This window comes from Astyanax mexicanus, chromosome 10, assembly GCF_023375975.1.
Source record: "Astyanax mexicanus isolate ESR-SI-001 chromosome 10, AstMex3_surface, whole genome shotgun sequence".
NCBI classification, from domain to species: Eukaryota; Metazoa; Chordata; class Actinopteri; order Characiformes; family Acestrorhamphidae; genus Astyanax; species Astyanax mexicanus.
The window spans coordinates 35,856,198-35,880,886 of record NC_064417.1 but is presented as its reverse complement, the minus strand read 5'-3'; the positions used below and the strand labels follow the sequence as shown (position 1 = coordinate 35,880,886).

The following is a 24,689-nucleotide window of genomic DNA, read 5'->3' as shown; positions in this document are numbered from 1 at the left end:
TAATGCACCATTAAGGAATCGTCACAACACAAAATCAGCCAGCCGTTTTTTTTTTACCCGATACTCATTCTTCATTTTTACCCCGTTTAATGGTGTTTAACCCAGGATAACAGCTGCTGTGTTTGGTTAAAAAAACCAAACCAATGAATCCAGAACAGCGTATTTAAAGGTAGGTGTCTGAGTTAGAGCTCTGAGGCTGTTTCAGTGTGTTATTGCAGGTGTTATCTGTAGGTTAGCTAACCTAGCTAAGCTAACATACCTAGCATCTACAATCTACATTTTCCGCCCCAGAGCGCAATTACAGGATTATAGTACCGGTAGTTAAGACTAATAGAGGCGTATTAACTGCTTTTGTTGTTGCATTAGCGGATACATGTTTACATATTTCAAGATACTTAAATGAGCCAAAGTATTTAGATAGAGAATGGAGGGAGAATAACAGGGGTAGTTTACAGGTAATGTTAAAGAGGATAATATCAGTTACAGCAGGTAGAGCAGTGGTAGTGAGGGATTGTGCTGGCTAGTTTAGCTAGCTAGGGTTCGGTTAGTTAAGGAGTCAGTTAACGAGTCAGTTAACTAGCTAGTTGTTTAGTTATCTAGCTGAATAGATCATTAGTTCGCTAATAGCTAGCTAGCTAAATAAATAATTTAGCTAGTTATTTAGTTAGCTAGCTAAATAGCTAATGAGTTAACCATTAGTTATTTAGTAAGTTACTTCGCTGGTTAATTAGTTAGTTAGTTAACTAATAGTTATTTAGTAAGTTAGTTAGCGAGGTAACGTTAGCTAGTAATTTAGTTAGCTAGCTGAATAGTTAATTAGTTAGCTAATAACTGTTTAGTGAGTAAGTTAGTTAGGTAGTTATTTAGCTAGGTTAGAGGCTCATCCGGAGATTGAGGAAAAACAAATTATTAAGAATACAAGCTTTACTAAGTTGATTAAAAAAACAGCCCCAAGAAAAGTAATCTGATCACATAGATCTGGACAATATCCATATTTTATCTTATCGTGATACATTTTGGTATTGTATTGAAAATAAGCATATCGTGGATATCATCAGCACTGAAAGAACACTGACCCAATTGAACATTTTATTACATAGAGTGTAAAACAGTTACTCTTTAATATGATGATTAGCAGCAAAAATCTGTATATCACTGTGCTATGAATGAAACATCACTGGAATAGCATGTATTTGTCTGCGTATCAAAAAATTCCATGTATCATGATTATCCAGACAAATCTCTAAATCTGTTGACTATAGAGAAAAAAGATTAATTTACAGTTAGACTGTTAATGTTAAAACTGTGCATCTCATTGCAGGTTCATGAGGGAAGCGGTGGTGGCTCGCTGTGAAGATGCGGAGAGTGTCCCGAAAGAAGGCCCTCAATTTTGTGAAGGAGCTGGATGCTTTTCCCAAAGTTCCTGAGAGCTATGTTGAGACATCTGCTAGCGGTGGAACGGGTGAATATTCATAATTTCACTATAAGATTTGACCTTGAATTAAAGTACCATTAAAAATGATAATTTCTGTAGTAACTCATAACATGATCAGGATGTATTATCAGATAATAAAGAAACATGCTTAGTTAGCTCTTGTCAGCAGAGCATTAGCCAGTATTTTCTTATTTGGACTGTGTGGTACGTCTGTGTGGGTTGTGGCCCCGAATCTGCCCACCTTCATTTTCCAGTCCCATTTCCACACTCCGGGTTGCCAGGTATAGACAACAGCACATAAACAGTGCTGAAGCGTTTTGGACATTGCAATCGTATATATTCACTGATCACCTGCATGAGCTTTGTGTCCGCTTTTGCTCTCAGTTATCAATGATTGTTCTTTTAACTGTTTTCTACACAGCGGTTTTGATACATAGTCTTTTTTTTTCCATCTCAACAGTGTCTTTGGTAGCCTTTGCGGCTATGGCACTCCTGGCCTTCTTTGAGTTTTTTGTGTATCGGGACACATGGATGCAGTATGAATATGAGGTGGATAAGGATTTTTCGAGGTAGGTAATGGTTTTAGGGTTTTAAACTATGTATAATTTTACTGAAAGACCTATATTGTGGAGATTTATGGAAGATTGACCTTTTTCTTTTCTCTTTCTTGCAGTAAATTAAGAATCAATATAGATATTACAGTCGCCATGCGGTGCCAGTGTAAGTGGTCTAAAGCCATTTTATTCAGATATTTCTTTGTGGATTTGATTTCTAGATACACAAGTGATATTGTCTTTGTATGCAGAAACTTTTTACATTCATGACCAGTTGTTTTCACTTGTTAGAGTTTAGGTTGTCGTTCACATACCTTAATTACATGTTCTGCTCAATTTTGTCTCATGCATGTTTGGGACAGTTTTGGAAATTTGTCTTTGTGTTCTCTAGTTGTAGGTGCAGATGTGTTGGACCTGGCTGAGACCATGGTTTCGTCAGATGGCCTACTGTACGAACCGGTGAGAAATCTTGTGTCAAGACACTATGTTAGCATTATGCTACTGTATTCATATTATACATTACTTTTCCGAGAAAAGGCTATATCCACTAATTATCCACTATTTTAGACACACGCACCTAGCTGTTCCACCTTGATGCTGCACAGTTTGTCCTGGTCATTCTATAGTCCATAATCAGTGGTCACAAGTCACTGCCCAGAGAATCCTGCTGGCTGGATATTTCTGGTTTTAGTCCAGCAGTGATGCTAGTGTTTAAAAATTCCATAAGCTCTGCTATGTCTAATCCACTAACAGCACTAACAGCCTACCGCTTCTGTATCAATGCAGTGCAGAGAGGGACCGACCAATCTAATAATAGCTGCTCTTTGATGGTCCTGATGGGTCCTGACCATTGAACAACAGGGTAAAGAAGACGAGCAAAGTGTGCAGAGGTTTCTTATCTGCAGTTTTAGGAGTGTAGTAATGTTACAACACATGTAGAGTAAGCATAAGTTTGCCACCATTGCACATCAGTGTAGTTCATGTCATTTGTTCCTTACATTTAACACATTTAAGAGTGATGTGGACAAAAAACACAAGAAATAGATGAGAAACAGATGGCTTGCAGTCTTGTATTATAAAACTACAAAGTGTTTCTGTATGCTTAGGTAAAGCTGATGGATAGTGAGTGTAAAATAGTCAATAAGTGTACAAACAATGAGTTGTTTGCTGTTTTGCTGTGTGTATGTGTGTTTATTTTTATATATAAGTAGGCTTTTATTGCTCTATTTCAGGTTGTATTTGAGCTGTCCCCTCAACAGAGGCTGTGGCACAGGTAACCCAGTTACTCTGTCTGGCTTTAATAAAACACTTTCATTCCTCTGTCTGTCTGTGGCTCTATATTGGATGCCTTCATACTGCTATTGATTTAGGACTGGTTCTCCAAAGGCAAAATTAAGATTGGGTGCAAACTCGGCCCACAGCAATTCTTAGTTATTGCACTTGAAAGCAGCGAGGCTTGTAAATCTTTCATCCAGTGTAGCGAATGTAATTAACCAACAACTAACTCTTGCCACACCATTCCTCCACCAGGACGCTTCTGCTGGTTCAGAACCGGCTAAGGGAGGAGCATTCCCTCCAGGACGTGATCTTCAAAAGCATCATGAGAGGAGCGCCCACTGCTCTACCGCCAAGGTCAGTCTTCATGTGTCCTGTTGGCTGTTACTTCAGGCCTGTTTCACACATACTACCTCAGAATGACAAGAGTGACATGACTGCTTGCACGACTGATGCTGACTAATGCAGCTTGGATGCGTCAACCGTTCGTGTATACAGCAATTGTGCTGCAGGATTGTACAGAAGATGCATATGAGTAAATATCGCTGCTTCTGAGGAAGTTCTACAGACATTGTTTTCTCCATACAGTTAATTAGTGAAATGGGTCACTTTGCATTGCTTATTAGAATGATCAGTCCGTAAAAAATATATAATTTAGCTTTTGCTTAAGAATTGTTATTTGTTTTGATAGATTTTATTCGTTTATTTCTTATTTTGTGAGTGGCACTCCAAGTTTTTGGAGAGGTTGCATAAAAGAGCAGATGACATCTAAGTTTACCATTCTAGTATCTCCATGCTTGCAGTAGGTCTTGTATCAGCACCATTAGCAGAACCATGGTTGCTGAAGGTACCCAGGTCATGGGGCCTACCAGACACACTGGGAATATATGTGGCTTTGCAATAGTGTTAGCAGAAGCACATTGATGCTGCATTGTGCATGTGACTGCACTTTTAATATAAGATGCTTTAAGTGATTCTCTGAGTGATTTTATAAAACAGGTGCTTAAATAGAATTCAGTAAGGTCTTTATAGTATGGGCGCATGAACATGTACAAGTCTGTCCGTTCATCAAAAACTTGGTTATGTTTCGTTTTCTTTTCACTGCTTCTTATCTCTCACCTGTCACTCACTGTACTGTATAGGCTAGAAAAGCCACACTGATAAGTAGGGATGCACCGATGTGGGAATTTTGGGTCTATGCATATATCCAGTATGACACGTACATATCTTCTGATGCCAATGCTCATACTCATTTATAACTCAAAGAGACTACACACCCTGGTATAACTAATAAACAACTAATAAATAAAAGGTCTAAATCTTTACTTTGCCAAGATATTTTTCAGAGATAATGTTCACAGATCTCTATCACAAATATGGGTTTGGTTAATGTGTCCCTGGTTCTTCTGTAGCATTGTATCTGCATTTTTAGGAGTGTAGTAATGTTTTTCATGCTTCTGGGACATACGGTTGCAATTCGTACAGTTAGCACACTTAAAACCACTTGCACAGAAGGACAAAAAAATGTGATAACACTGATAGATATACTGTTATCGATGTGAAAGGTAAAATTTTATGCTCCTAAATAGGTTTTCAGTTCTTGACATGGCAGGCGTAGTTTTTCCCAGGCTAAGAAGTAGTAGGTGTGTGGTTCACTGTTCACTTTATCTCGCTCTGCCTCCAGACATGTAACGTCATGTAAGCACAATCTGTAGTGTTGCTGCATGTGTAACTCTTAGGCCACAGCTGCCCCATTGACCAAGAACTCTGGAACTGGACTTTTGTGTTTATGTTGTGCAGTCTGAAAACAAGCAGTTGTGATTTTTCTCCTCAGAGAGGACGATCCCACACAGCCACTGAACGCATGCAGGATACATGGACATCTTTATGTTAACAAAGTGGCTGGGAATTTCCACATCACAGTCGGCAAGTACGCATCCTTTGCCCCCTTGGCATTTCCAATTAAGTCTTCTTTAATTTGGTAATGCGGCTTTACTGCTTGTATTGAGCCTTGCGTGTGACACTTTCATGCCACACTTAATTAAATCTTATTCTAAACTGATTACCCGAGGAATTATGTACGGTCCCTGCTTGCCTAAGTTCCTGTTGTGTATTAGATTTTGGGGTTCAGTTAATACTAGTCATGTATTGAAGTAGAAAAAAAGAGTTGTGATACAGAACAGATTCACAGGCTGTAAACCCTAGGCAGTACTATTGATTGCCTTTTTTTTAGCCATTATAGTGTATTGTATCTGATTTTTTTTATTTAATTTTATTGCAGAGCCATTCCACACCCAAGAGGACACGCTCACCTCGCTGCACTGGTCAGCCATGAAAGTAAGATTGTTTCTCTTCTTATAATTGCTGACTCAACAAAATCATTTAACTTCAGTTTCAATCACTTCCATGGCTGCAGATGTATAAAACTAAGCACCTAGGCATGCGGACTGCTTCTATAAACAGGAGCTTAGTTAATTCCAGCTTGGTACTGTGATAGGATCACACCTGTGCAACAAATTCTGTCGTGAGATTTCCTGCTAAATTCTACTAAAGATTCCACAGTCAGCTTCTTAGCGATAACATAACAATATGGAAGGGAATGAAAGTGACTCGCTCTGCCAATATAAAATGACAGAGCGGGGTCAGTGGATGCTGAGGTGTATAGTTCACTTTCTTCTGAGTCATGTCTGCTACACTACTACAGACGTCCACACTTCATGTGGTCTTCAGATCAGCTCAGGAACAGTAGAGCACAGAGAGCTTCATGGAACAGGATTTTTAAGGCTGAGTAGCCACATCCAATCCTCACATCATCTAATGCAATGCAGACAAGCAGATACTTTTGGCAGTATAGTGCATCACTGTGTTTATTTAAGACATCTGGGACTTGACTTATTTTTAGTTCAAGTTATATAAATTTAATTTTGTTGCTGATACATTTTTGGAAATGTGTGTTTTGGAAATCTAGTATGTTGTGAGTGCAGAGCATTTCAGTAGAGTAAATCCGTCTGTCTAATATTAATATTAATAGTGTTTTAGGGTTCGACATGGAAGTGATAAACAACAAAGTTGAAAATACAAGGTTTGGCTCGACAGAACTGAGATTGCATTTCTTGTGTCAATCCACAGCATACAACTTCTCCCATCGAATAGACCACCTTTCGTTTGGTGAAGAAATCCCAGGCATACTAAACCCACTGGATGGAACAGAAAAAGTGTGCACAGACCGTAAGTGCAGTACAAAGAGCATGACCTGAAAAACAGATTCCAGAACTAACAGACTAAAGAACACACTGTATACAACTGTACACATATAATGTAGTTGTACTTACCTTTTAAATTGTGTCTGCTTTTCTCACTGTCAGATAATCAGATGTTTCAGTACTTCATCACCATTGTGCCCACCAAACTGGAAACCTACAAAGTGTCTGCTGAGACGCATCAGTACTCCGTTACAGAGCGGGTTGGTTTATTTAATTTATTTGAGGGGTGCTTGTAAACCAGAAAAATGGAAAAGGAAAAACAATTTGGTCTGAATTAACATTTATACAGTAGTAGTCAAAAGTTTGAACCATGTCATACCATCTTATTCAATGTTTTTCTTTATTAAATTTTTTTTTTTCTACAATTCCATATATTAAAGACAGCAAAACTATTAAGGTACACATATGAAATTATGTGTACATAATTCCAAAACTCAACTGAGATGGTGATTTGGGATGAGCTGGAGCTTTGTGTATAAGAAAGGCTGCAACTATTGTTTAGCACCTCCAGGAACTTCTTTAAGATGCAGAGAAAATTATTTTAGGTGACTCATGAATCCACTGAGAAAATACCAAGAGTGTGAAGATCTGTCCTGAAAGCTAAATGTGGCACTTAGAATAATCTAAAGTATAAAACATATTCTGCTTTGTTTACAAAATAATTTCACGTGTTCCTGTATAACCTGTATAGTCTTAAGCATTACATTTACAATGTAAAAAAAAGCATAAAATACAAATACATTGAATGGGAAGAGGTCACTCGTACTGTATAAAATATGGTTGTTGATTATTAGTAATTGAATAATCGACTAATCTACCATTTATAGGCGCTTTCAAAGTACTGAAAGTGAAAGACAGTCAAGTATTTAAAAAGGAAATAGTATCAGTGACAGTTTCTTATTGTAAAATACAGGAATTGAGAATTTCAGATATCCAGCATTATTCAAACTGACACAAATCCCTGCCAATAATTTTAGATAAATATTGTTTAATGACCTTAATAATGACTCTTATGAATGAAACACATTTGAGCATTTCCTCTGGGTCTGTGTCCACAGGAGCGGGTAATCAACCACGCAGCAGGCAGTCACGGCGTCTCTGGTATCTTTATGAAGTACGATGTCAGCTCCCTCAGAGTCCGGGTGACGGAGCAGCACATGCCCCTCTGGCAGTTCCTGGTACGCCTGTGCGGCATTGTCGGAGGCATCTTCTCCACCACAGGTACTGTAAACAGTGTGTCTGTTTCATTTTGGAAGTTTACCTGTGCCTCATTGAAAACAGAAATGACCTACATTTGAGTAAGAGCACTCTGTGGTCTCTTAGGTATGCTACATGGCCTGGTTGGATTCTGTGTAGATGTTGTCTGCTGTCGCTTCAAACTAGGAGTCTATAAACCCAAGGGGGTAAGTTATTTATAAGTGAGCTACTTTTTCACCCTAGTGTCACTATACAATTATAACACTGTGAAGTAAAGCAGGTACATCACCAAGTCTCTGAGGGACGAGATAAGTTTGGAAATGTCAGGGTTCAGTTTAGAAAGAAATAGCAAACAGTGGAAAGGAGATTGGCTTTCTATTTTAGTCTTCAGCATTATTATTTTTTTGTTAGTAATCATCAAACACACAAAAACAAAGGCAAAGCTTATTGTTCTGTTCCTTTCTTGTAGATCAGTGTTCTCGATGGCCATGTGAACAGTCAGACGCCTCTGCTCTCAGAGAACAACGACCACTAGCATCTCCGTTCTGCTCCTGAGACTCTTTATCTTTCGTCCAAGACTCAAGCCCACCACCGGACTCCACCACGTCATCCACTTTATTGCCAGTGTGGTATTGTGAAGGGCTGCTGCCAAAAGCATGTGACTGTAACTCAGACTGTAAACAAACACAAAGTATTGATCGCTCATAACCAGCAGTACTATTTTAGTCTGTCCTCGACAAGATTTGTTATCCATGAGAAACATGTTTGATGATAAGTGTGGTTGTTTTGCACTCCATTTTTACATTCAGCATGGCAGTGAAGATGAGCAACTTGCTTTCATTTTGTTTATTTATTTGTGCAGTTATTGTTCAAATGCTTGTTAGATGCACCTCTTTCATCTCGAAGGGAACCCAAGGTACTGTAAAAATGACATGACAATATATAATTTTTTTTGCAATTATATATTGTTATATTAACAAATACAGGAATTTTCAGAAGATTTCACCAGTTTTATCCAGATCCAGCAAACTCAATAAGTCATAAAATTGGTAATGTGCTTGGTGTATTCAGTATTGGCATACAATAAAAGATATGGGGCAGATATAGTCTGCCTCTGCTAGGGTTATTATGAAAAAGGAGAACAGTATGAATTTTCCTTCTCTATCAAGCAGCAAAAAACATTTAAAATATTTAATTACATGTGCTTCATGACATTCCGCACCCTGCCATGTGTCTATTGTTCATACCCCCCAACCCCCCCCCCCCAGATAAATTATAATGGTACACAGGCTTAATGAGGAAAACAAATAATTAATTTGTTAATCAAGAAAACCTGGAAGACACCATGTCTCATGGCAGCATTAATTATAATAATAATTTGGTAGGATTCTGACTGTATTCAGCATCATTTGTTTAGCTGCTTGGGGAGGAGGTTTATCAGCTGGACACTTACCTCAGGATAATAATGTGCATATTTATTTTTATCCACAGTCATCTCAGTGAGATGACAGGGGCTAAATATATGCAGATAAGATGTAGAAGAAAAGGAGCCAGTTTAAAGGAAATCTTGTGTAGCTTTACAGTTATTTGACTGCCTCGTTTGCCCTGAAAACATGTCGACTGCAGAAGGTGGATGATACTTCAATTACATCATTAAAAAAACAGACAACATTGATACAAGCCTACTACTGAGTCTGGTTGAACACATTGGTCATTTATTTTCTGTTCATTTTATTTTTTAGGCACATTTTGTTTGTTTTGACTGATCTGGGTACAGAAGAAGGAAATAACCAGACAGGCAACAAAAATAAGTAAAAATGTTCATGTGTCTAAAATTAGAAACACTTTACAGACATTGCCCAGCAGTACCACAGATTTCAACTGCTGCGGCCACCTCAGCACCCTGGGGGCATTTCGAGGCTAGATGTCTTGCTTAAGGGCACCATGGTTATGAATACTGTGGGAATTGAACCAACTACTTCAGAGCCCCATGCCTTCTTTTCTAACGTTTAGGCATCAGTATATCCAGTTCTGTTTGGACAGCATATTCAGTGTCTGGGGAAAAAATCCTTAATTAGTGCACCAGTCTAAAGCGCTGCCACTATGATCAGGAGATGGTTCGAATCCTGGTCATGTAGCTTGCCATCAGCTGCCAGAGCTCTGAGAGAGCACAATTGGCCTTTGCTCCTTCTGGGTGTGTAGATGTCTTTCAGCACAAGGCATCTGTGAGCTTATGTATGGGAATCGTATCGCTGCCCTTGTCATGTATGTGATGACTCTCCAGATCTTCACACAAGCAGTTGGGGCATTCTGTCACTCCACTGCAAAGGCAGGATTGGCGTGCTCATGACAAAGCCTCCATACTTGACCCTGATTGTTGTCAAATCCAAAACATAAATTTGTTGCCCAAGATAATACAGTTCCAATCCCCTTCCGAAAGTCTGTAAATGTTCTCAGCTGAAAAAGATCTCTCGAACAAGCTGCATGGCTTCAGGATCACTCTTAGTCCTCTGAGAATCGTCATCAAGCTCTGGATCCTTCTCCATGTCCCGTGAATGTGAAGTGGAATGGTGGTCACCAGCACTGTCTGATCTTCCACTTAACCTCCCTTTCTCTGTACTAGTGATGTATGGTACAGTCTGCTGCTCAGCAACATCAACATCGGAATCTGATCCACAGCTTCTCTCCTTGGCATCCAGGTCTGAATCCTCTTCTGTATCTGTCTCTGGAATAACACTGACTTCTGCAGCTGCCGCTGGACAAGCTACACCTGTCTATCACACAAAGAAACAGAGAACAGTTTCAAACATAACTTCCATATTAGATAAAGGGTGCACAATTATTGGTGTTTCAGTTAGTCTCAAGGGCCTCTTAGTGGCTTCTAAGAATGTGTCTATATTCTGCAGTCAACACCGTGCCCATATTAGGGAGCAGATTTAAGCTTTTTTTTATATTAGAAAATGTAATGGTATTGATAAGCAAACTGTTCCAAGGCTGATGTGTTTTGTAGTATAATGTAAAATGTTTTTGTCCCCAAATGTTTCTAAATGAGTTAACAAAACCAAAAAACATCTATCTGATCTCACAGACTTTGTGTTTATCAACATGACAACACAGCCACATTTTAAAAGAGATGCAAAGCATTGTAACTGTTTTTATGGAGAAAAATCACACATACATTACTTTATTATTGCTCATAATTTGTCAAACCATTAGCATTTGTGTAATGAAAGGACCTCAAAAAATTCTAGGTTTGATGTTTGGGATCATTTTGAGCTTGAAGACAAACAAGTACAGGCCCTGATTCTCCAGCAGATGTCACTGCGGTGGGAAATGATTTATCGTTAATTGGCTCCCAAAAGCCCATCTCTATAGTGGTCAGATAACTGTCTCGAGGTACTGTGTGTATAAACAGTTTTTTATATATATATATATATATATATATATATATATATATATATATATATATATATATATATATATATATATATATATATATAATCTCCCTGTGTACGTTCACAGATCTCAGTGTGTTGTTTTAAATGTCAAGGCTCTTGGAATACTACCAGTGAATTGTGGAGGTACTTGAGCTTATTAATGATGTAAAAATAGACATTTACTTCCCGCAGGTGCTTAAAATGTCTTAAATTAAAATCCGGGTCATTAATGTCTTAAATGTGCTGTACATTTGCTGTAGGTATTTCATTTTCAGACAGTGAGTTTTATGCCGGTGGGAAAGCACAGGCTAACTTTAGTGGTGAGTTAGCTAACGTTAGCAGCAAGTTATCTAGCTACAGTATGGGGAGAGAACTAAGGTTAGCGGAGAGCTAGTCAACATAATAATATTAGCGGCGAGCTAGTTATGTTAAGCATAAATTTGACTTAAAATGGTGGAAGAACCCTGTATACCGCTATTGCTAGCACAGTGAACATGATAACGAGTTCATACTCGTTATCATGTTTCTTTAATCTGTTTTTTTCCCCCACATGGCATGTTCTCTTTAAAGATATTAAGACTTTGTTTCTAAATGTATTGTTTATTTCCAACAAGCTGATAAGAGTATGTAAAATGATCTGCTACTTTGGGCACTGTCTGCGTTTCCATCAGCTCTCAGAGTTGCTATGGTAATAACCTAGCAACGTTCCGCAAATGAACAAATGACGTCAAATTAACGTGGCGTCACCAAAAAAAAAAACGTGAGAATTAATCAATTTTTTTAATCAATATTTAGTTCTGGAGATTTTTTACGTGAGATAATCGACCTTGTCCTCAAAACAGAAGTTAGTTTGATATTCGATAACGTTTGTTCTCAGTTCCTCTGACGTTTGGAGGATGTGATTTGGGGGAGTTTATGACGTTGTGTGATATCCAACTTAACTTACTTTACCAAGCTACTAACAGATATCCCACATTTATAAACTAGCTAGTTACCCACCTTCACTGTGTTTGTCATTAAAACGCTGAGGGCTGTTTCCACGAGCTCTCGCTCGTTCATCCAGTACAGCATGGTCCTGAAAAACAGCACAGAGCAGTTCACAGTTCAGTTCATCACTCGTCCTGTCTATTATTAGTGTATCAGTCTGTGTTCAGCTTCACCACCTCTCAGGTCTTTTCTCTCTGTTTACTCCTGTTCTCTCTCTCCCCGCCGAGCTCCCAGAATCACGCGCACACATCCAGGACGGCAGACTGCGTTTAGCAGCCATGATCGAACTTAATTTAATATCGTAACTGTGCTCCTAATTACAGTTCAGGTTAGGTTTTTGTTCATAGCTCAGGGTTTCTGTGACTCTGTGTTTAAATGGTTATTGTGGGTTCAGCGCCACCCTGCGGGCTGGAGCTCCAGATGTGGACTGTGAGGCTCTGAACTGTCTTATAGGCTACGTTCACATTACCAAGCTGAAGTTACTCAAATACGATTTTTTTGCTCAGTGTGGATCAGATCTGATTTTTTTTAATGGCTGTGTGAATGTGCCAAATCCATTTTTTTCAAACCAGATTTGAGCCACTTCCATATGTGGTCATAAATCGAATACTTATCTAATTCATGGACATGCAAAATGAATGTAAATGGTTAAATCAGAATTATGCGCCTTTTTGCTTTTACGCATGCGCTACTTGCTTCTCTCTCGTACCAACACATCTCCTGGTGCAGCTGTGCAGCTATAGCTGCAAAAACAGCAAAAGCAAACCGCCTGGCCTTTTTTCACCGCCTTGACTTGAGCATGTACTTCAGACGAAGAAGGCAGTGTTTATACACATATTAATGTGCGCATGTGTGACGTTTCAGGGACAGATTTGTTCACATTACACACAGATACAGGTCACTTACATTTGTAAATGGGAACCGTCAAGACAGCCAAATATGATCTAAGCAAAAAAATTAATTTGAGCAATATGGCTTGTAATGAGAATGTAACTATACACTGCCTGGCTAAAAAAACATTGCCACCTGGATTTAACTAAGCAAATGATCTGGGGTTAATGCTGCAGTTCAGGTTCAGCAACAGTATGTGCTCAAAAAATTACGTCAGCTGACTACCTGAATATACTGAATATAGACCAGGTTATTCCATGATGATGGCACGGGGAGGAGTGGTTCAGGGAGCATGAGATCATTATTTTCACACATGGATTGAGAGGGTTCACCACAGAGTCCAGCCCTTAATGCCATTGAGAATCTTTTGGATGTGCTGGATGGAGAAGACTTTGTGCAGAGGTCAGACTCTACCATCATCAATGCTGCAAGATCTTGGTGAAAAATTAATGTAACCCTGGATTGAAGTAAATCTTGTGACATTACAGAGACTTATTAAAATAATGTCACAGAGAATGCCTGCAGCAATCAAAGCTAAAGGGAATCCAACAAAATATTAGAGTGTGACATTTTTTGGTGGCGTTTTTTTTGGCCAGGCAGTATAGAAACTAAAGTTAAAATGGAGCATTTAAAAAATAAAACTGTTGTTATATAGGTTAATTTGCAGGCCTTTAAAGGAGATATCTGGTGTGAAATGGAATTGGGTGCAGTGAAACATACTAACAAGTACAAACTTTTGTGGAATAGCCCACCTCTGTTATTTTCATGTTTTATCAAACTTCAAACTCTTATCTTTTCTGTATTATTACTGGAAACATAATGAATACAATTGACATTGTTCTTCAAGATTTTAGTAGTATCATTTGATAACAATTTGATTGGCTTTTTATAAAACATCTTATTGTAGATGGTGTGACCCTAGTTAAATATGGCGTTAGCTTTTATATTAGCTACATCATGTGCTTATCTTGAAAATATGTGAAACGACATATAAAGTCCCTTACAGCACTCTGTCCTTTTCCGTAAGTGACACACACTGATCATCCTGAGAGCATCACTACAGGACAGTGTGTGAATCTGTGTTTGTTCATCTGACCTTATTTTTAGAAAGTGTGTGTGCTGGAGATAAAACTAGCTGCTTTAAAAGTGTGTTTGTGCTTTTACAGCTCTGTTACAACCACTTAAACATTCAGATTTTAAAAGTTTAAATGTTAAGTTTCATAGGACTAGTTCTGACCTGATTTCAACAACAAAATGTTAAAATATATGAAATTGTTGTGCTATTTGTTACATCAGAATATTAAAGTATTAAAAGGCATGTACTTTTCTGCACTTTACTTCATAAAAAGTGTAACATGATAAAAGTAAATTTCCCACCTTTTAATTGTATTATATAGAAGGTAATATGTTTATTATTATTATTTATTTATGTATTTCTAACATGTTTTATCACGTTAATATTGGCCACTAGCTGCATCTGCTCTCTAAATATAGTTACTGGCCAATAAACAAAACAATGAGATGCCATATCATTTGACTTGTGTCCTTAGATGTAAATATTTGATGTTAAAATAATTAAATAGACTTTCTATTTTACTTTGTAGGTATGTGGGTATAACACTCCAGTTATATGAAGACCAAATATATAGACAGCTATATAGACAGACCAAATGTAATATTCTAGTTAAACCCTCTCTGGATGGGATTAGTTTCTCAAGGGGATGTTTGTAAAAAATATATACATATATTTCACACTCCTATTCAGTAGCTCCTCCATTTCCACTCACCTGTAATTTTACCCAAGACCCCCTGATAAACTATTCCCGTCCGGATAGGGCTTTAGATACTACAGAAAACGTAAAAAAAACTCCCCATCCAAAATCTAAATCGGAAATCTTTCGATTACATTACCAGCAGACGGGACAAAATAAAAACAAGTTTAAATCTCTGCCCCACACCATTTATAGAGAGAAAACACTCTGAAAAATAAGTGATTATTAAGGTAATCACGCTTAAAATACAACCCTTGGCTTCCTTTATTAATATATTTAATTTATATTTTTTACCAGCTCACACTCAGATAACTGCACAGGAGTTTAATGAGAACTATAAAATGAATACTTTACACCATGTCAAGAGTTTATTTGACAGTATTTCAGAATATCATACAGGTAAACAAGAGTTTAGCAAAATTTAATATATCCGCACTGTTGCATTTCATAAAAATATTTGATCACTTAAGTCTTTGAAACTATCAATAATACATTAAACCATATTTATAGGAGTACAGCTGTACAAGGTAAATACACATCTAACACTACACAGTAATATCGATCTGAAATGGGCCTCTTGAATGTGCCATCTTTCACAGATTCAATATTTTCCTTAGTAATATAAAATGTTTTTTTTTTTCCTTTTTCTTCCCCACAGCAGGCAGGATACAGCTTCAACAGTAAAAGCTAGAGCTGTGCAATAGATGCTCTCTCTTTCTTTTTCGTACGCCTCTTCATGTAAACAGCAATTAAGTCTAGCACACTGCACCCACTCGTGTGAATCAATAACCAGTATAAATGTGTGAGTGCTAGATACAAAACTAGCAGGGCTTTATGACCAAGGGAAGTCTTTTCATGGTGGCACATTAATATTACCGTATGCTCCCCCTCCCCCACAGAAGTCTGGTGCATTTAAACTGATATGTGGTTTGATTTAAATGCATCTTCAGATATAAATCTCATATGGGTTACTATACTGCTTTGACCTTACATCTCTATGGGTTACATTCTGTATATTTCACTACTGAATTGGGTTGGCACAGTTTGTCAGGCTGTGAGGAAAGCAGCAGAGGCCTGTCGTATTTTAAGCGAATCGTCGTAAAGGCAAAATGGAGAAATGCTCGTCTTACAGTGTGATTTCATTTCATGGCACAAGGTCCTCCTTCCCACCCAAGAATAGCACAGCATCAGCAGGAGACCCCCCGTCCCCATCACTCTGTGATACACAATAAACATTTTCCTCCATGCTTCATGCTCAGCCTTGAGTATTAGCAGAACTACAGATGATAACTGATATCAGATTAAGCAACACTGGTTTGAGGTTCATTAGGTTAAGGAGAAGCAGCTGGTTGAGTTGGGGTTACTTCAATAGCTGAGCCTCATTGTAGACCAACAGTGTAACATTAGGACAACATCTAGAGCCATAGTTTCTCCCGGGAATAGGGCTGAGGATCAAAATGTCAACATTTTATTTTATTATTTTAACATTGCAGGTTATATATTAATTATGAGTAATGTGCTTCAATAGGACACCAAAAAATGAATAAAAAAAAACTATGAGTAATGTAGTGATAGTAAAATATGAAAGTAATTGTTTTAGTATTCAATTTCAGTAAAGATCAAAGAAAAGTCAAATTGTCCAAATATTCCTTAAAATACAAAAATGAATCTTCCTGAAAAAAAAAAATACCAACAAACTATCTTTTAGGATTCATATCACAATGAAAGTTTTTATATCTGTATCATCATAACCTTTTGGATGACACCCAGCCCTACTTACCAACTTAACCCCACTTTAGTCATCTTTTTTTAAGAGTTAATTTTAATATTCTGTGGTAAGCATGACAGAGTGAGTTTAATACAATTTAGTAAATATCACAACCTTTTGGATTTTATCTTAATCTTCAAACCTATTGCTGTTTTCAAGCAGCTCAACTCTAATCTGCTGCAAATGAAAACGCTTTGTAGGATAATAATTCAGATAAAAGCTGGAAAGAGCTTGATTTAATAATTCTTGGCCACAGATCTTGTGTGACTGAATGATCCTCTCGCACTGTAAAGAAAAGACTTGTTTTAAATTAAAACTTCTAACAGTAAGTGAAGAGGATAATCAATGTTTTACAGTAATACTATCTAAAGTTCACTTGTTCCAGATATTTATCTGCCTTTGCCACTTGTATTAAAAAGGCAAGAGTAGGTTAAAACTGTAGTTTGTTACTTATTTTTTGAGTGATGCCATAGAAACGCCATATTGATTGTATAAAGAACCTTTTTTGTATCAGAGATGTGAGTGTGAAAAACTTTAACCTGTTAAAGAACCTTCACATCATCTGACAGGTTTATATGGTGTGAAATGAATTTGGGGTCTAGTGAAACACGCTTTTTAGCCAATGCTTCCAACAAGCTTATAATGCTAGTGATAAGGGCATAGCATTGCCTATGCAAAGAAATCGCTATTTTTCCATCAATAATAACAAGCTCAAAGTAGCTCCACACTTCACTGGTAGAATTGAATTCTGGGGGCCTTTTATTTTAAAATGAGTCACTGAGAACTTTTGAGAGTGCGCAGGTAGCTTATTAAAAAACACTCTTTATACACACAGTATCTTTGCATGAGTAATGCTTTGCCCCTACGGGTAGTATTGTAAGCCTGTTGGGAGCATCAGTTAAAAGCACTTGATTTTAAAATGCTGGGGGTAATCTATTCTACAAAAGTTTGTATTTCTCCTCTAATATTTTGTATGAACAAAATATTTATAAAATTATATTAATTTGTTTTTTTTTACAATGATGTACAGACAACTATTAAATGCCAATGTTAAAAAAATGTACAAAATAATGTCAATTAAATTAAGAATGTAAAAGTAATCAAATAAGTATTCACCCCTTTTAAAGCCTTATTCAATAGATGTTCTAGTATTCTTACAGTTGAGTAAAGGGGAGATCAGAGTGTAGTGTAGTGTAGTGAAAGGCAAAATAACACCAATTAAAAATAACTCGTTAAAGTGTCAGCACACATATTACGAGCAGTTGCTCAGCCTTCTTAGTCGCCTTAACAGACAACAGATTTCATGCTGTACCCAATCCTGCCAGTAAGGCACTCTGCCCCAGACAACTGGGTCCCACTCCATCCATGCTTAGCTATAAAGACTCAGCTATTGCCCCAAAGCCCAGCAGCAAACGCCTTCTCATCCCCTTTCCTGCAGGTGAGCCAAGATTCTTTACCAGAACTCCCGCTGTCACAGCTAGCACCAGTCCAACAAAGCAATCTTCCATTGCTTTCCCACCGTCTGGATATACATCAAACGCACGACTCCCACCTACTGAAGTCCCTTCAAGTTAACGCCCTTGAGGGGAAGGAGACAAGGAAGGGCTGCTCATAAGGACTGGGACAGGGCCCCGGACCCACAGTGGTGTGGTTCATGAAGCACAGTACAGGGAGAATGAGACTGGAATGACACACTGAGGCTTTGAGAAACCCTGCATGGAGAGTGATAAGCAGGTTTGGTTCAGTCCACAGTCGAGATAATACTGAGTATTACAAAAATTCTGCCTTCATACATGGACTGCATTTCGTAGTAATTCATAATATAACATAGTACCACAGGTCCCTTTAGCTTCAGAGATACTGTGTTACAGATGGGTAGAGCTACAAGTCTCTATGATTGGGTTGTTGACTGATATGTTTATATTATATGGAGTATATGTTTCCCCTCTTCTTGGTTGTACTTTAAAAACAAAACAAACAAACCAATTTAAAAACCCAAGAAATTATTAATCCATCGTAAATGCTTTCGACAGATAATCAGAAAACACTGTGACTGCTCTCTTTGCCTCCTGTCAGCTTTACCTCCACATCAGTGCACATCAGAAGATCTATGGTGGCTTCACACTGACAAATAATGAAACACAATACTTATGTAATATTCCAGTTCATTGTGGATGCTGGGTGGCCTCAGAGTCCTCTTTCATGCTACACATAGATATTTGAATTTGTCATCCTTTCTTCACTGGTTTGGCTCCAAGTGCTTCTGGAGCTGTGATCAATGTAACTCCAACTCCAAAATAATTGAAAAAATAAAACGCCTCTACATGAGAAACCAAGTAAAGAGGACTGGTTCCCTCTCAGAAGGTGGGAGGAGCAGAATGAGTGAGGATCCAATGGGCAGGAAGACCAGATGTGAAGAGTCCGGTCTGGTCTTCTTGGACAGCGTCTCTGCTCTGGATCCAGAATCAAACAGTAACTGTAGCGCAAAGTCTGTGCGTGCCAGGCTACTAGAGCTGCCATGAAATCTGGCCTGGTAACACAACCATGCTTTCCTCGTCAGAATAATAGAAGCCTGGATAAGACAGTCCTTCATCCTTGGACGTCACGTCTGTCGCACGCTGTTTGCACTCGTAACTCCCCCTCCCCTTCAGCTTCAGTCCTCCCCTCGATTTCCTCGTCTCGGCTGGTTGCCACTTTCAAGCACAGCTCTTCTGGATGGACCTGCCACCCTCTTCTCTGTGTGCAGCTCCACAAAGCTGGTGGCACCAAGCAAAGCTAGCCTCCAGGGAGCACCTTGTCTGGTCCACGACCCGTCATGCAGTGCCTATGAGGGGGGCCGGCGGAGCGGAGGCTGGGTGAGATGATGGGCGATGGTGAAGGGCGTTGAGTCGCGCTAGCGGGGCGACACTACTTTCTGCATGGCAGGGGGGGCTGGAGGGTCAGTACTCCAGGGGGCGGCACCGTCTAGTGGAAAACATACCATGACAGTTAATGACCTACATAATCTTAACAGCTGAGGAACAATTTTTATCCTGTTACATTTACATGTATTCATTCTGCTCTGAGAATATATCCTTAGTGAATAGAAGTAGGTTAGCAGCGTTGGGCTGAGTAGAGTTACCAAACAACAGTGCTAAAATGATTAGCTTCCGTTCACTAGACTGCCATATATGGTTAAAGATCTTCATAAGAACAATTAATTAGCTATGTAGACTATAGACAGATTATGAAGCACCTACACTGATATACAGAGCTGAGTCAGAGATGTACTCATGACTCAGATCCTGTTATACAGTCCTGTCCTTGACAACACAACACACATAATAAGGCCCATCATCAAAGCAGCCCAATAAGGACTAAAAGCAATCCTACCACACAAAAAGCAGATTTTTAAAATATTCAGAACTGTGCAAAATTCAGAGACCACACTTAATATAATTATCGGTCAAAATCGACCATTAGGTACAAGCTATTTATTTTTCATAGAAGAAATCTTAATCACCATGGCATGGGCCAAACTAGTCTAATATTAGATGAGATTAGCTTTTTCTCCATATTAAAGTTTTAAGAACTGCTTATTTGACAGGAGAGTTTGGCTGATCTAACAGCTCTTGGTATGGTTGTTAAGGGTTCAATTTTTCTTCTTTTTTTTTGTAAATTATTCAACTTTACGGCACATTTAAAATCCTTTAATTTTTCAAAAAATTGTCAGTGCCTTATAATTCGTTGTGCCTTGTGTATAAATTTTACCAGTCAGGTTGTAAGGAGCAAAAACGCCACTACGCTGAAGTACAGAGTTACACTGGAGATTCAATGAAGTTTCTCCAGCACCAAAGCTGGAGCAGCATTAGCATTAGCCACTAACCACAGCACTATTTTGCCATTCAAAGGTGAGTATATTGTAGACTGTAGTCTGCGTGTTTTCTGTGTTAAAACAAGCTCCGTGGACGAACCACTAGCTGATAGCACCCTGGGTTACCGGAACACTCAGGGTTCCCCAGTGTAGCGCTGTCGGGCAGTGTTGAAATGCTGGAAATCTAAGCTTACTGTAAATAAACAGAACCGCTTAACTCACCAAAATAAACAGGGGAGAAAACTGTGTAGATTAACATTCAGCGCTTGTTTGACTTTTTTTTTTTTTAAGAATTACAGTTTTGTTTACCTGCTAAATTAGAAAGGGAAACATGGCAACACCCTTGTTCCTTAATATTGTTCCGTAAAATACACCTTATAATTCAGTGCGCTGTTCAGTTTTTGGCTTTCTTCATTCACACATCTCCATCATAAACATGGTTTGTAAAGATTGCTCCTCTAAGGTATTTCTCAAAGAACCATTTTTAAAGCACTTTAACAGGAAATTAAATAAATAAATAAATGAAAGTTAGTCTCTGTCTTTTGCACCATAATGTAGAAGAAGAAACAGAAAAAGACTGGAAACCGAGAAACATGCAGTTTGCTACAGACCGTATCTTTAGAGTGTCCCATTATGAAGAAATAGGGAGAGGCAAGAGTGTCGCTTTTCATGCACATGGAAAGATTGGAAGCTACCATTCCTAAAAGAGAGGGAGGAAATATCTCCACTATCACTGGCATTAGAGTAAAAGCAGTGAAAAAGAGGAAACAGACCAGAAACTACAAGCAGTTTAGAATTGAGTGGTACAAACTAATGCCTTATCTCTACTGGCCAGGTTTTAGGCAGACCACAGTATGGCTGCTGATTTTCGGGCGTCCCCATTGGCAGCACGCTCTGCCTCAACCTTTCCAAAACACCATACAGTCAGCAAGCTTTTACTTCCTGACCCAAATCTAAGGGGTGTGTAAATGTAGCTAATTTGGCTGCAGGCCAGATATACAGTGTGCACACACCACCACACACTCTTTGTGTTTAGAGAGGCGATGTGAACAAATAGGCCAAACACATAGACAACAACAAAAAAGGATTAACAGTTAAAAATGAAGTAGCTTGCTTTGAACAAAGCTTTCTCCCCTGAGGAAATTGCCTGTTATCTTTAATTTGCCCTAATTAAAGCTATTACTAAGTTTTTGAGCCATCAGTCACACTGTAATGCATTTTTCATTCACAACAGATACGCAGCCAAGACCAGTACAGCAGACGTGTCTGATTTAATAGACATGCCAAGTCTGTGGGCTGACTGAACACAGCCAGTAGCATAAGAGCATAAGATTAGAGTTCATTTAGGAGGAAAATCTATCATGAAAAGCATTAAATGAGAGCTTCCATTTCACTCAGATCAGAAATATAGATATACTGTAGAATACTTAAGCAAGTTCCCCACCCAATAATTTCATAGACATTTGCAGTTCATATCTACATTAAGGAATTCAACAGAGTGGTTTGGCCAAAAATGTGCACAATTTTCCCACTTAAAGCAAATGTAATTGGTGTATTTGGCCTTTAGGTTTTGCACATTCATGTTTAACCTACAGCTGTGAGGCTAGTGATGCTAATAAACACTAGAAATCAATAGTGATACAATTATGTTTCTTCAGCAGCACAAATTGATGCTCACAAACGTCTCTCAACCTACTTAAACTGCATTCAGCTGTTGCGGCTGCGCAGACTCTTTGATGTGGATTAATTCCAGTTAATTCCTGTTCCTCCCACAGGTTTGTTTTATGAATACATTACATTCAGAATGTTTTCATTTTTCTGATTTTATCCTTGGCTAGCTTTAATGCTAAATCTGCTAGTTTTGAGTCATTTTCTATTTTGGTCTACTGTCTCTGTTCTCCAAACTTAATATAGTTGACTTAATATTGTACTTAAAAAATCTAGGTGGTCTATTTCCATAGACCCCCCTATGTGTCACTGCATTAGCAAAATGAAAAAGAGAACACTGGCTGACATTTTTTAATCGTTTAAAACTAGGGGAGTAATGATGTGTGCACTAGTGTCTTTATTGAGTGTAGTGACCTGGTTTGAATTCTGGTCATGTAGCTTGCCATCAGCTGCCGGAGCCCTGAGAAAGCACAATTGGCCTTGCTCTCCAGGTGGGTAGATGGTGCTCTCTCCCCTCATCACTCCAACGAGTGATGTCGATCAGCCCAAGGCTGCGTCTGTGAGCTGATGTATCAGAACCGAGTCGCTGAGCTTTCCTCCGAGTGCATTGTGATGCTACTCGGCAATGCTGCATCAGCAGCAGTTTGAAAAGAGGCAGTGGCTGACTTCACATGTATCGGAGGAGGCATGTGCTAGTCTTTGCCCATCACTAGTGATAGAGGGAGTCCTAATGAGTGGGTTGGGTAATTGGCCTTGTAAATTGGGAAAAAATGTTATTTGAAATAAAAAAAAATGAAATAAAAAAATATGTATCTCATTTTACATTTGTTTGGCCCATGTTAAAGCATATCTTGGCCAAGAAAAGACTCTTTAAGACTAACAACCATAAACAAATGATGGAGGTTTCAAATAATCTTAAATAACATTCATTGCATTCTGCACTTCCAGTAAAACTCAACAAAGGAAATCAAGTACAAGATCTGCATCAATACAGTAAAGGTCTCCTCATAGTGCACAAAAGGTTAAACCTCAGTCTAAACATTGCTGACTAGTTGCACCTGGACGAGGATGCAGTTTCAGAAGGCAGAGAGAGAAGTGTGTGGGCATGAATTTAAAGAAAGATTCTCGCTGTCTACAGATTTCTAGTGTTTGTCAGCAACGTTAGTCTCATTGTTCCATTTTAAAAACATAGAAGCAAAACTGAATCTTGGTCTGATCTTTTACAAACCACTCCTTTAACATCTTATGAATGAATTAAAGTCTTTATACTCTGTCTTTAAAAAATTATTGATTGAATACACTATATGGACAAAACATTTAAGACACATTTCACTGTTTCTTTTGACATCAATGGTACTAAAAAATATTGTCTCCTGATTTTACTGGAGTAACTGTCTCTACTCTACTCTAGGAAAGGTTTTCTTCTAGACTTTGAAGCATTACTATAAAGATTCATCGACAAGAGCCAGTGACATCAAGCACAGGGCTTTCAGAAGGGACATATGCCACCTGGCCCAGCACTTTTACACAATATAAAAATGCAATTTATTTGAATAAGTATATTAACAACAGCATTAAGTGCTACGATATGAATCAGAACATATACATATATAAGTATACATATATAATCTGTTTATAACTCAAACTTCTAAGTGTTAAACTCTTTAAATATTGCTGTAAATATTGATAGTACAGAAACTGTTGTGTTGATCTGAACAGGATGATACCCACCATATTCAGGCACCTGTCCTGTGCCCCGTTTTAGCAGCAGACGCACTCGCCGCCCGCCCGCCTTGATCAGCTCGATGGCACGGGCGTGACTCATGTCCCTTGTGCTCTCCCCATTTATTTCTATGATCTGATCGCCCACCTATACACACAAAAACACACACACACACACACACACACATACACACCCCACTTATGACAAATTCTGAGAAGAAAAAAAACCCTTTGATAACATTTAATTTCTCCATGGCTGAGCTGTAATGCCTCTTTACTGTCTGCAAATAAATGCATCTAGATTTATTTAGGGAGAGCTTCCATGGGATGGTCTGTATTACAGAACATAGCCTGAGGTCAGACTGGTACAGACAATTACAGCCATATCCAAGTCTGGCTCATAGGCTGCTGAAACACAAACACAATCCATCATGTTGCAGTGGTGAGGGGAAAAGCATGCTGGACTGACCCTCATCCGGCCGTTACGGATAGCAGGACCGTCCTCAGCCAGCCGCAGCACAAACAGGTCCATCTTGTACTCTCTGCCTCCTCTGATGCTAAAGCCAAAGCCCTTTACACTCTTCTCCAGCTCCACAGTGAAGTAGTCGTAGTCCTAAAAAGAAAACACACGTTTTAAACCCAGAACCTCAAAACTGTTAAATTAGACATCCCAATTTGCAAAAATTAATTTCAGGGAATTACCCCCAGACCTGGACTTGAACCTCCAAACCTTACCCTGCCCAAAAACGATATATATATATATACATATATATAGTCACATTAAATCACCTCAACATGCCTTTTCCAATTGGTTAAACACATCCCCTCCAGGAGGGACGTGCCTGCGTGCACATCTATGGCTCGTTC

At 38.6% G+C, this 24,689-nt stretch overlaps 3 protein-coding genes across 14 annotated transcripts in view; 1 reads left to right on the top strand and 2 right to left on the bottom strand.

Moving 5' to 3' along the window:
* Window positions 1–11: 11 nt before the first annotated feature.
* Window positions 12–9,404, top strand: ergic2 (ERGIC and golgi 2). The gene is made up of 14 exons (XM_007252864.4): window positions 12–169; window positions 1,322–1,462; window positions 1,896–2,004; window positions 2,109–2,155; window positions 2,381–2,448; window positions 3,222–3,262; window positions 3,520–3,621; window positions 5,099–5,194; window positions 5,546–5,601; window positions 6,394–6,492; window positions 6,630–6,727; window positions 7,586–7,748; window positions 7,851–7,930; window positions 8,194–9,404. The coding sequence occupies exons 2-14, from the start codon at window positions 1,357–1,359 to the stop codon at window positions 8,257–8,259; spliced, it is 1,131 nt and encodes a 376-aa protein (XP_007252926.3). The 5' UTR covers window positions 12–169; window positions 1,322–1,356; the 3' UTR covers window positions 8,260–9,404.
* Window positions 9,405–9,417: 13 nt separating this feature from the next.
* si:ch211-127m7.2 (uncharacterized) lies at window positions 9,418–12,536 on the bottom strand. Its single transcript, XM_049484057.1, has 3 exons — window positions 12,325–12,536; window positions 12,161–12,236; window positions 9,418–10,498 (listed from the first exon to the last, which is right to left on the bottom strand). Exons 1-3 carry the CDS (start codon window positions 12,426–12,428, stop codon window positions 10,178–10,180), a joined length of 501 nt encoding a protein of 166 aa, XP_049340014.1. The 5' UTR covers window positions 12,429–12,536; the 3' UTR covers window positions 9,418–10,177.
* Window positions 12,537–16,640: 4,104 nt separating this feature from the next.
* The window catches only part of magi2b (membrane associated guanylate kinase, WW and PDZ domain containing 2b), a 165,068-nt gene continuing 157,019 nt past the window's right edge, over window positions 16,641–24,689 (bottom strand). For 11 of the 12 annotated variants that reach the window (XM_049483924.1, XM_049483925.1, XM_022684151.2 and 8 more), the window contains 4 exons: window positions 24,292–24,435; window positions 23,832–23,970; window positions 21,044–21,132; window positions 16,641–19,543 (listed from right to left, as the gene is read on the bottom strand). In XM_049483924.1, the coding sequence (XP_049339881.1) occupies window positions 19,487–19,543; window positions 21,044–21,132; window positions 23,832–23,970; window positions 24,292–24,435 (429 nt within the window). In that variant the 3' untranslated portion in view covers window positions 16,641–19,486. The remainder of the gene's footprint in view (window positions 19,544–21,043; window positions 21,133–23,831; window positions 23,971–24,291; window positions 24,436–24,689) is intronic. The other variant, XM_022684154.2, reaches the window with a different exon arrangement.